The 13035-nt window shown below is 36.2% G+C and overlaps 1 protein-coding gene across 1 annotated transcript in view; it reads left to right on the plus strand.

The window, feature by feature from the left end:
• Positions 1-13035, plus strand: part of LOC123524578 (VWFA and cache domain-containing protein 1-like) — a 43416-nt gene that overhangs the window by 14234 nt on the left and 16147 nt on the right. Inside the window, exons 5-7 of the mRNA XM_053538711.1 lie at positions 4472-4607; positions 11795-11939; positions 12698-12833. Coding sequence (XP_053394686.1) covers positions 4472-4607; positions 11795-11939; positions 12698-12833 — 417 coding nt within the window. The remainder of the gene's footprint in view (positions 1-4471; positions 4608-11794; positions 11940-12697; positions 12834-13035) is intronic.

Raw genomic sequence — 13035 nt, forward strand, 5'->3', positions numbered from 1 at the left:
GGCAGGTTCAGACCACATCCCTTTTCCGGTTGTCCAAGTGGCTAAATACAGGTTATGATGCTCACATCAACATATTTTATCATTATCTGTATTATTAAGGCCGCTAATACAGAGGTATTTGCTAGAAACAAAGAGTCAGTAACATGTTTACAGTGTTTTCATTACCTTTGAACTGTTCAGTTATCACACTGATACTGAAGTCCAGTTATTGTCTGATATGATGAGAGATTGGGATAGAAGTATAGAAGATAAGGCATCCCAGATGCTGGCTCTTCACAGCATGTCTTTAAACCTTACTGCTATACATACTTGATAAGAACCTCAGTAAAAAGATAGAAGGTCCAAACATATTGGAAGAACAAAAATCATTTTTATGACCAGTAAAACAACAGTGTAAAATACCTGTTCCTTTTGAAATATGATTGAACCTGAACAATAAATCTCTGCAGCTTGTCTGTTTTATCTTTAATTGAAGACGTATTACAGAAATGTTGTATAACAGCTTGTATGCTCCTTTAGTATTTAGAAAGGAACAGCTTCATAGTGCGCAGAGGTAAGGGCTGTAAGTTATACCCTGAAGTTAAAGATCTGAGGAAAAAGCTTTTTATTGTAGGATCTGCACAGACCTTGAAACGTCCTTGAACTTGATGCTAGTCCCTTTAAAATTCTTAAAACCTGAAAAAGTGCTTGAATTTTGAAAAGAAAATGCTCGAATTTCACACAAAATCCATTGAAACATGTTTGTTAGTAACTAGTTTTGTGGAAAGAATAAATTTAAAAAGAAATACAAAGAATGAAGATAATTTCAAGGAATATAATAGTATTTGGTCAGCTAGTAATCCAGTAAGCCGTAGTAGCAGTATTAAATAGACTGCAACTTATCAAAGTTTTTCTAATAGAACACTATTTTGGAAATAGTTACAATCTTCATTCGCTCGAACTTGGATAATTGGTACAAAACCCGTCTCTTAAACTAATGGTCAGTCCCGGCAAAATATCTATATAGTGTATATTTTTCGATTGCTCAAACTGTTGATAACGGGAACATATTTCGCTTGTCCCGTTGAGTTCAAGTAAAAGAAGTTCGACTGTACTAAGTTTTAAGACATGGTTTCAAGGAAAAAAGTCCTTGAAAAAATAAAAGAAGTACTGTAATTTTGTCTCTGAGTTTTGAATGAACAGCGTATTGGAAGACTAATTTTATAAAGATGCATGTAAATATGGAATATGTTTTTTTTTTGTTAGTTAAACAATGAAAGAATTCGAGAGTTATATATCCTGTGATAAACAACCATTGACACATGGACCAGTGGCAGAACACTATGACTCGAATTTTTATAATCATGTAAAAATGGGCATGTTAGAATGAAAGTAAACAATGCCTTCTTGTTTTTTTTCTTTCTCATTTACCATGTTTACCAGGATTCAGATTCCTTGTAAATAAGATGATAAACAGGTAAACATTACAGAGGCTTTGATTATTTAATGACTAGATTATGAACACATCTAACATCTGTCTTACTTTAATATAGAAGGGATGAAATTTTGACTCATCTACAGTTTATCAAGTGTAATGACCTCTTTAACATAAGCCCCCAAAAACTAAAAATCTTTTCCCATTTTTTTTCAGGTACAAACTAGAGCGACAGTTTAATTTGATAAAACTGGTTGTAATTTCCATTATAAAATGTAATTCCATCAGAATAAATTTTTCATAAATTTTGCTAAGGTATTTGTACTTAGCCAGTATCCTAGTTTCTCCATTCAATACATTTCACATGAAACGGTGTTTATCAGGGGGTGAACAATTTATGGCCGGTATTTTCTGTATTTTATGATCCTGGAGTTTCATGCATCAAAGCTCTATAACTTCACCATGTTTGTGAACATGGAAGAAAGCACTTGAGACAAGTATAGATAAGATTAAATGATAATGAAATGTTTCACTTTAAACTTTCATAAAAAAAAGTATGAAATTGGTCTGGGATTTTTAAGCATATAATTTACGAAAGAAAATGATAGCAATTAAATGGTCCATGTAGTTTGGGATACACTTGTAATAAACGTGTTCGTTTCTATTGGCATGAAATGTTTAATATTTTGGTCCCTCTGAATCTTCTTTCAGTGCCACTGGCATCACATAAGCTCATATTATTTATTGATATAATTAGGATGCTAAAAAAATTGTATTTGAAAATCTGAACAATTACTCAGTGGTATGTAAACATAGAAAAAACATGTGAGTTTACATATTTAGACAAGTTGAAATTTTGTAGCTTTAAATCGGTACCTAAGGATTAAATTTTACTGCAAAAATATCTTAAAATGGTGGGCTATTCAAATCACTCTGCGTCCGTGGTCCGGCGTCCGTCCGTCCGTCCGTCCGTTAACAATTTCTCGTTATCGCATCTCCTCAGAAACTACCAGGGGGATTTTGACCAAACTTTGTCAGAATGATGTATTGGTACCCTAGTTGTGTCCCCCTGAAAATCAGACTGGTTCAACAATTTTTTAATAAGTTACGGCCCTTTGTTTATTTCTATAATTTACATAGATTTATATAGGGAAAAACTTTAAAAATCTTCTTGTCCAAAACGACAGAGCCTAGGGCTTTGATATTTGGTATGAAGCATCATCTAGTGGTCCTCTACCAAGAAGATTCAAATTATTCCCCATGGGTCTAATATGGCCCCGCCCCGGGGGTCACATGGTTTATATAGACTTATATAGGGAAAAACTTTGAAAAACCTCTTGTCCAAAACCACAGGACCTAGGGCTTTGATATTTTGTATGTGACATCATCTAGTGGTCTTCTACTAAGTTTGTTCAAATTATCCCCCTAGGGTCAAATATGGCCCCGTCCCGGGAGTCACATGGTTTACATAGACTTATAAAGGGAAAAACTTTGAAAATCTTCTTGTCCAAACCACAAAGCCTAGGGCTTTGATATTTGTAATGTAGCACCATCTAGTGGTTCTCTACCAAGTTTGTTAAAATTATCCCCCTAGGGTCAAATATGGCCCCGCCCTGGGGGTCACATGGTTCATATAGACATATATAGGGAAAAGCTTTTAAAAACTTCTTGTCAATAACCTACAACATTCAAATTTGGACCACATGTATGGTTTTGAGTGGCAAGATGAACCTTGACATGAGTTGACCTTGATTTTGACCTAGTGACCTACTTTCACATTTCTGTAGCTACAACCTTCAAATTTGGACCACATGCATAGTTTTGTGCACTGAAAAAAACTTTGACCTTGACATTGACCTAGTGACCTACTTTCACATTTTTGAAGGTACAGGCTTCCAATTTGGACCACATGCATAGTTTCGTGTTCCGAAATGAAATTTGACCTTGATTTTGACCCAGTGACCTACTTTCACATTGCTCAAGCTACAGCCTTCAAATTTGGACCACATGCATGGTTTTATGTACCGAAACAAACTTTGACCTTTACATTGACCTAGTGACCTACTTTCACATTTTTGAAGGTACAGGCTTCAAATTTGGACCACATGCATAGTTCTGTATTCCGAAATACAATTTGACCTTGATTTTGACCTAGTAACCTACTTTCACATTTCTCAAGCTACAGCCTTCAAATTTGGACCACATGCATGGTTTTGTGTACCGAAACAAACTTTGACCTTTACATTGACCTAGTGACCTACTTTCACATTTTTGAAGGTACAGGCTTCAAATTTGGACCACATGCATAGTTCTGTATTTCGAAATAAAATTTGACCTTGATTTTGACCTAGTGACCTACTTTCACATTTCTCAAGCTACATCTTTCAAATTTGGACCACTTGCATAGTTTTGTGTACCAAAATGAACTTTGACCTTAAGATTGACCTAGTGACCTACTTTCACATTTCTGTAGCTACAGGCTTCAAATTTAGACCACATGCATAGGATTGTGTACCAAAACAAACTTTGACCTTGACATTGACCTAGTGACCTACTTTTACATTTTTGAAGATACAGGCTTCAAATTTGGACCACATGCATAGATTTGTGTTGTGGAGTGAAATTTGACCTTGATTTTGACCTAGTGACCTACTTTCACATTTCTCAAGCTACAGCCTTCAAATTTGGACCACTTGCATAGTTTTGTGTACCGAAATAAACTTTGACCTTAAGATTGACCTAGTGACCTACTTTCAAATTTCTCAAACTACAGCCTTCAAACTTTATGCACATGCATAGTTTTGTGTACAAAGAACTTTGTCCTTGAAATTGATCTAGTGACCTACTTTCACATTTCTCAAGCTACATCTTTCTTATTTGGACCACATGTACAGTGTTGTGTACGGAAATGAAATTTGACCTTGAGCTAGTCAGTAAGTCTTGAAATTTGGAACACTCAAAAATGGCACATTGGTGGGCGCCAAGATCACTCTGTGATCTCTTGTTCAAAAAAGGCTTTGACCCAGTAAAAATATGTATATGCTTGTATATTTTCAGTGTGGAAGAGTAACATGAATTTCTTCCCAACTTTGAAGTGGCAGTACTTTATCTCAACACAGGGGATTCACAACGAGTACCCAGGCAGTGCCTTTCAGTGGACAAACTGCCCATCTATGCATGATGCTAGACACAGGTGAGTAATGAACTGCCCATTTATGCATGTAAGTAGTGAAGTCTTAACCCTTATCATGCTGGACATGATTGATTCTGCCTTTGCGACCATGCAGTCTGATCATGATCTGCACTGTTTGCCATTCAATCAGTATATTTTTGGTAAGCACCCCTTTTACCAGTTAATGGTACTGTCCAAATTGAAAGATGGATAAGTTTATTATAGAAATTTAGCAGGGTAAGGGTTAAGGAAGGTTAGTACTTCCAAGTGCACCAGTATTAGCATATTTTCTCTTCCTGGGAGGTGCAAGAATCATGATAGAGAGAGAGGGAGAGAAACAAGAGCAGCCGTTTACAGACAATGGCCACCGTGCTGAGAGCATGTGAAAAAGTAATTAACTGTTAAGAGGGGTGACTGGTGGCACATATATACAGGTTTCTGTGTATTACAGCAGACTGATTTATCACCAGAATGGTTCTCTATCCACTGAATGAGAAAAAATACCTTGAAAGCTGAAGAATGTACTTCATATTAATATGCAATAGCTTGCAAAGAAAAAACTTTAGAAGAATGTGAATTCATAATGGTTCCTGCATAATGGCTTACTGTCTAAGGACAGTAAGCATAAGGTCGTTTAGCCTCCGTCTCAGGATTGAATGACTTTAACCTTCAGTCTGCTGGTGGCATGTGATTCTGCCATTGTGGCCATTGCAGACCAAGATCAGCCTGCACATCTTGGTCTGCACTGTTCGCTATTAGTCAGTTAACTTCCAGTGAATATCCCTTTGAATAATAAATGGTATTGCCCAAATTGAATGAAAGGCTTGTCCATTTTAGAAATTTAGCAGGGTTAAGGTTAAAAAGACTTAAATGTGGGTTGCATTTAGTACGTCATGTCATTGTGACAAACATTTGTCTCGGTTTGTATGAAAATTTACATAAAGCAGTTTAAAAAAAGGAGAGAACTGACATAAAGAAACTGCATATCTAACTTTTGATCTGATATTGCGACCTTGATCTTTAATCAACATAACTGAAAATTGTGTTCTGCACTTGGTTTTATTATGGCAAACATTTGAAAATCAAGGGGGTTGGGGGAATGAAGGTATTGAGTGGACATAACTTTGTGACAGATTGAAGACCTTGTAGTTGAGGTCAACCCCAAAATTGTGTGTGGGCTGGCATCATTTTTTATTCGGTTACTTGAAATAGGTTGTGCTAGGGCTTTAACTGTTGAGAGGGATTACAATTTGAAACACTTTAAATGTATCTCTTTCATGCCAGGGATAACTTATTAGAGAAAATGGATTTTGTTTGTTATCTGATAGCCTTGTTATTTAGACATATAATAGGGTTTATTTTATGCAACTAAAATACCAAATGGAAAGAGTAGCCATATCTCTGGTGAAATGATCTGTTTGATTGCAGCTGAAAACTGTTTGATGCTGAGTGCTTTTTCCTGTTATTTCCGTTTGGTAACTTTAGGAAACATTATTTCTGCGTTTTAGTCAATATTTGCATGTCTGTGTATGTGAGGCTAGACCAAGAATTTGTTTCATGTAGCTTGATCTTTGTGAATGAACACAGTTTATTTTAAACAAATGTCTGAGAGAAAATTGGAATCATGGCCGTTTAAGGAAATTGGGAGGGGTGACAGGGCTCAGATTTGACATGTCGAGGGCTGGTGTGAAACTGTTGTAACTATATATAAATTAAGAAAGAGACACAATAGTGTTGTGCTCAGCCCTCGATGCATGTTCAACTGCAGGTAGAGACAAGGGATTTTTGTACTAAGAAGATATGGCCTTTTGGCCTGCTTTTTGAGAGAAAAATAGCTGGGCAATTGGTAAAAGGGAACATGCACGATTTAAAGGAAATATTGTGAGGGGAGGAGACCATTAACCCTTAGCCTGCTGGGCAGATGATTCTCTTTGCGACCCGGTAAAACCAAGATCAGCTGCAATCCTGCAGTCTGATCATGGGCGCACTGTTCGCTATTCTGTCAGTAAATTTTCAGTGAAAACCCGTTTGAGTAATAAGTGGTACTGTCAAAATTGAAAGATGGACCAGTCCATTATAGAAATGTAGCAGGTTAAAGGTTAAGCAGCACCTATATAGAAGCAAAATAGCTGCATGATGCCAAGGTTCTATTCCTTAACCTTCAGCCTGCTGGCAGCAGGTGGTTTTGCCTTTGTGACCAGTGCAAACCAAGACCAGGCTGATCAAGGTCTGCACTGTTCGCTATTCAGTCAGTAAATTTTCATTGAACACACCTTCCGAATAATAAATGGGACTGCCCAAATTAAATGACCAGTCCTTTTTAGAAATTGGGCAGGGTAATGGTTAAAATCCACGTAGTTGTCTTTAGTCCCTGTTAGTCCTGTGCTATGTGTACGTGTTTCCCAGTGGACCAAAAGTTGAACCGAATATTTCTTTTGCACGAGCTTCAGTTGTTGTGTCAATATTTGCAAGTGTCTGAGTCTGTTTGATGTATAGTACAATGTTTCACCGAGACCTTTCACAAATATTGGCAACTTCTTTTTATCACGATAAGTTACCAACCGAAAAGAGCCGTGCAATTTAATTTGGCAAATTTCTGTCAATATTTGAACTAGAGTGTATTTGAGTTTTCAAGGGTCTGATACTTGATAAAGAATTTTATATTGACTATACTTCACTTGAAGTACTTGTTAAGACACTTGTAGTCTTCCGTATTTTGATTCTTTTCATTTTAAAAATTTATTAAAGATTTTAATTATTATTTTTGGATCAAAAGTGGAATAAACTAACTCCTTATTTATACTGGTTGAGATTTTGCTGCTAAAGTGCATTTAGTTTATTTTGTACATTTGTACTTATTTACATCAGCTTGAGTTAGAAAATGATTTCAGCTGAATTAAATGTTGAGACTTGAGTTCACACACCCCTCCCCACGGGAATTGTCGGTACTTATGATGGCCGTGCAGAGTTCAGAAGATTAGGGTTTGAAACTTCGAACCACAGCCGCCTTATTTTGCATCATACAGTCTCAAAGTGTGGGGTGGTGTCTGACCAGCCAGACCTATCCCTATTTTCCTGAAAATGTTTAGTCACCTAAAAGCCAAAAAATAAACCTTCCCTACCTAATTGATAGTAGACATCAGCATCAAATCCTTACAAATATACTGAATGCTCTCCCAGATTGACTTCTTTATTGCTTTAGTGAGAAATCTGTTTTTTGGATGATTAAAAGTTGGGGAGTCCGAAGCATATGCTGCTTTCCCCAAATGGCCATTCCCAATCGTCTCCTATGCCTGTGGACTACCCAACTTTTCCCCGCCATTTAATTTCTATGTGCTTCTCTAATACTATAATAGAAAACAATCTTTAGATTTTTACCTCTGTTGTTTTGGCTTTTTCTGCTTTTACAGGAGAAGCATGATAATTGATACGCGTCATGAGAAAACCAACATAGTGGGTTTGCGACCAGCATGGATCCAGACCAGCCTGTGCATCCACGCAGTCTGGTCAGGATCCATGCTGTTTGCTTTTAAAGCTTATTGGAATAGGAAAAACTGTTAGCGGACAGCATGGATCCAGACCAGCCTGCGCGATGCTGGTCGCAAACCCACTATATTGGTTTTCTCATGGCACGGCTCATATGTAATCTTTTAAATGATAAATAAGCTTACTACTTCCAAGACCTGCCCGCTTAGCTCAATAGGTAGAGTGCCGATCTACAGATCACAAGTGCCCGCCCGCTTAGCTCAGTAGGTAAGAGCGTTGGTCTACGGATCGCGGGGTCGTGAGTTCGATCCTCGGGCGGGGCGTATGTTCTCCGTGACTATTTGATAAACGACACTGTGTCTGAAATCATTAGTCCTCCACCTCTGATTCATGTGGGGAAGTTGGCAGTAACTTGCGGAGAACAGGTTTGTACTGGTACAGAATCCAGGAAAACTGGTTAGGTTAACTGCCCGCCGTTACATGACTGGAATACTGTTGAAAAATGGCGTTAAACCCAAAACAAACAAACAAAAACAGATCACAAGTCGTGAGTTTGATCCCCGGGCAGGCTGTGACGATTTGATAAAAGACATTGTGTCTGAAATCATTGGTCCTTCACCTCTGATTCAAGTGGGGAAGTTGGCAGTTACTTGCGGAGAACAGGTTTGTTCCGGTTTAGAATCCAGGAACACTGGTTAGGTTAACTGCTTGCCATTACATAACTGAAATACTTTTGAAAAGCGGTGTTAAACCCAAACAACCAAACAAATACTACTTTCAGGAGAGAAAAATGAAAAAAAGTCTTAATGCATGCAGTAATAATATTTTTTGGTTCATTTTTTACTGATAAAACTCCTTGTTTGTAAGTGGAAATACTTCGCTTTATATTATGATTTTGCTGTACCACAAAATTTGTTCCCTGTAATTATACATTTTGAACTGGTGAAAGGTAGTGATTATATGGTACTGTATAATACATTCAAATATAGATCAAAGAGCTGAAATACCAGATTAAGTAGGTAAGCTTGTCAATTTTACTCCATACTAGGTACAAACTTGCACACATGCAAATAAACATACTATCTTCAAAGTACATCAAGGTTGTTAGGGCCTTCCTCTGTGTGCCGTTTACTGGAAAATTGTTGGGTACTTGTTTCCTGTCCAGAAAATATGTAGAACAAGTGAAGTATCAGAACATCAATTAATTTATCTTTTAAGGTTTTTTTTCTGTACGAAAATAGCAGTTTTAAACCTGAAATTTGTTGTGCAAGTTTTGGTTGTGTTACACAGTGTTTTGTCTGTGTACTGATATCGTATCTCAGACTGGTACCAAGCCTGCCTGCTTAGCTCAGTAGGGAGAGGGCAGATCTATGGGTTGTAGGGTTGCGAGTTTGTATTTTGGGCTAGGCATATGTTCTCTCTTACATAACAGAAATACTGTTGAAAAATTGTGTTAAACCCAAAACAAACAAATCTGAAAATGTCATAGCATACCCAACAACATTTTGTCTTGTCCACGAACATATTGCCTTGCCTCGACAATATTTTGCCTTATCCCATTAATATTTTGCAAGAGTAATTTCATCCCGCCAAAGACTGTCATTAACACTTATTAAATGCAATGAAGAGATTTTACATTCAACATAACTAGCTTGGTTGCTGGCTAGCAAATGTTCAATACATGAAAAAGTATTAGCAAACATTGGACCATGTTGATACAATGTATGCTTTAATTGCCCCTTAATAAGGCCCCTGTTTTCATGGATAGCATAAAGAATGTGAAAATTTTAGTTTTGACAAAACTTACGATTCTGTTAGTCTGATAATGTGTTGTTTATGTTTGATCAGTTATTTCATTTCTTTCAGGACGACTAAATGATTGAACCACACTTGCGAAATGAATTGAAATTTATATTCTAAAACTATACTCTCTAATCCTAAATCAGAATACTCTCTAATCCTATATACTCTCTAATCTTATATCAGATACAGAAATTTAATTTTGCTTTATCATCATTACATGTGAAAGTATTAGCACCTCTGCAAAATGATATAATAAAATTAACAATAATAATACATTTTAAAGTATCAATAAAAATTGTGCCAGCCTTAAACATTTAGAGGTATTTTTGCTTGTTGCATAAGGACCTGTGGCGATCACAATCTTCAGCAAGGAAAATTGTACAGTGTAATTATATTCTAATTACTTCATGTTTCTTGCATGAACGTCAAATAGTCTAATCATTTTCAAGGTTCAGTACTAAGATGATGAAGGAATAGTATTTTCAGAAGTGTGTTTACGTGACTGCAGGTTTGAGATCACACTTAACTGCTACCCTGATCCATAAGCATAGCATGTTTTGGTCTACGATGTATAAATTTCTTTTAAAAAAACCCAAACAATCCCGACAAAGTTAATAATACTCAGTGATTAACCTAAATATGTCATTTTTATACAACTTTCCTAAGACTTTGTTCAAGTTTTTCTACCCTGCAATATTTGCTACAGCCTAGATCTAATTTGTGATGTAAAACATGAACTCTCTCAGATCTCACAGGGAATATAGTTCGACCCCTGGGCTGTCTTATAATTACTTCTGTTTTTTTTTTTTGCTCCACATATTTTTTACTCCCTTGCCAAAATATTTCATTGGTTCATCTCATTTTTTTTTCACTGCACATGTGTGGCAATTTATTCTCCCAGTTTTATTAAAAGCATCTAACTGTTATGGTATGTTGCAGCACTGTCAGGCGGCAACCCATTGTTGTTTTGTTGCCGAAGTTTTTTTGTATCCTGTCAGGAAAAAAATCCTGTTATGTGTGTGGTTTATGTTTTCGGCAGGAATTATTGTTTAGATTGTTAATTTTGGTACAGGTTTTTTTTGTTCCCATGGTATTGTCAGCATGCTTGAATATAATAATTCTGCAAAAATATGGTAACAGCTATAAAGATTTGTTTTAGTTTATATTTATAGTTTCCCTGGAGTTTGTATTTGTAGTATTTCCTTTCAATTTGTATGTATAGTGATTTATCATTGTTTGTTGTATGTATAGTGATACCTTGTAGTTTGTGGGTATAGTGGGTACCTAGTCAAGTGATACCCTGTAGTTTGTATGTATTTTGCAACAGTTTGTCTTGGACTGTTTATCCCGGACATATGCCCATCACTTCCACAGCGCTCCTTCTAACATAAAACAAAAAAATGATAGATTGTATGTCTTATGTATTGGTAAGGAAGACCTGAACTAGTGTTAGGAAATGTAGAATGATACCTGGGCACAAGGTTTAGCAAATGTTAGAATTGCAAACCATAATACATGGGTTCAGCATGGTTGAATGGTCTTCGAATGCAACAGTTTGCTTGACTATAAATAACTTAATTGTAGTTAGAAAAAAAGAATGAAAGAACTTAATGTTCCATACAGTCAAAAAGTCATGTTCAATAGAAAAATGGTTTTATAAATGCCGTACTGACTGCAACAGCTGTTAGCCATGTCAGTGAATTACTCATTGAATTCACTTTTCACCTTAATCTTGTAAGCATTTGGTAACTTCTTTTAATGGTAGCTTATAGATGGGACAAACACATATCAAGTCAGTTATATAGTATTGCTGTATGTTTGCCGTTTTGAAATGAGGAAGGTGAACTCATGTTGTTACTTAGGGAACATGTTGACAAGTTATCTTTCTTTGTATTTACAAGTTATATGTATAATTTTAGGGATGTGTATGTATCAACAATGCAGCCACAGTCCAAGCATGTTGTTATAATGATGGATCATGGGAATTCACTGAGCGCCACTCAGATGTTGATGGCGAGAAGTATAGCCAAAAATCTCATAGCTTCATTCACAGAAAATGACAGAGTAAGTTAGGTCTTACAATAAAACAAATGTGCTGTATAATATCTATCTGGAATATCCATTTCCAAAAGGAAAGTCTTTTGTATGATGTACATTTGTATTTTTAAATATTGGATAATTTTCATATGCCCGTTTTGGAAAAACTGACACATTATGTGATGGTGCGTGTTTCTGTTCATCCTTTATATTCTAAAAAAGAAATAAAAGAAAAAATCACATTCAGTATCTTGTGCAGCACACCCCAACCCCCCAAATTCCCCACCCACTGCTACATTACATCTCCCTACCCCATCCACTCAGACACACCAAGAAAACTGTTTCTTCAAGTTTTACTTTCTCCGAACTTTAGGCGTATATTGACCCGCTTCATGGAGCTGTTGTTAAATCAAGTAGAATATACTTTTACCCAGTCAGTGATTATCTATACTGGTAGGTGTGTGTCAGTAATAGACTGACCTTGGGAACCAGCCAGCTGGCTTGTGGATGGAGGAAAGCTCTATCCAAGTGCAAACAGATATCTGAAATAATGCTTGGAACAGCAACTTAAAAGCCAAGTTAATGGACTAGACACATTTATGACCAGAAAATTACACTTTGTTTGCAGTGATTGTGTAATCGAGATTTCTTAAATTACCAAAATGTTTTGTGTTTTGCTTTGTTGTTATGAGAAGTACATAGTTACTTGATGTAGTTGAAGTATATAGTAACTTGATATAGTTCGTCCTATAAACTTATAAGCAGATATATTTGTTTGTTTACAGATAGCTGTTATTGGGTTATCTTCGGAAGTTACCTACCCGAGAGATGATACATGTGTTAAAAACAGTCTCGTGCCCATGACATTTGAATCCAAATTCTTCTTTAAACGTTTCATTGACAACCTAGAAAAACAAGATGGTAAGGTTTTACTTATAATCATAATATGTATATATATGTATTGTCTAGTTACTGTTGTTGTTTTTTTGCCCGTCTGTGTCTTGAATCAAAAACAGGGCTTCCATTTTTCCTCCATTTGTTAAAAATTCTTTCATAAGTAAAAAAACTTTCATCATAAAGCCAATTTTTTCCTCAGATTTCAAAGTTATATACATTTATGTTT

This window comes from Mercenaria mercenaria, chromosome 3 (genome assembly GCF_021730395.1).
Source record: "Mercenaria mercenaria strain notata chromosome 3, MADL_Memer_1, whole genome shotgun sequence".
NCBI classification, from domain to species: domain Eukaryota; kingdom Metazoa; phylum Mollusca; class Bivalvia; order Venerida; family Veneridae; genus Mercenaria; species Mercenaria mercenaria.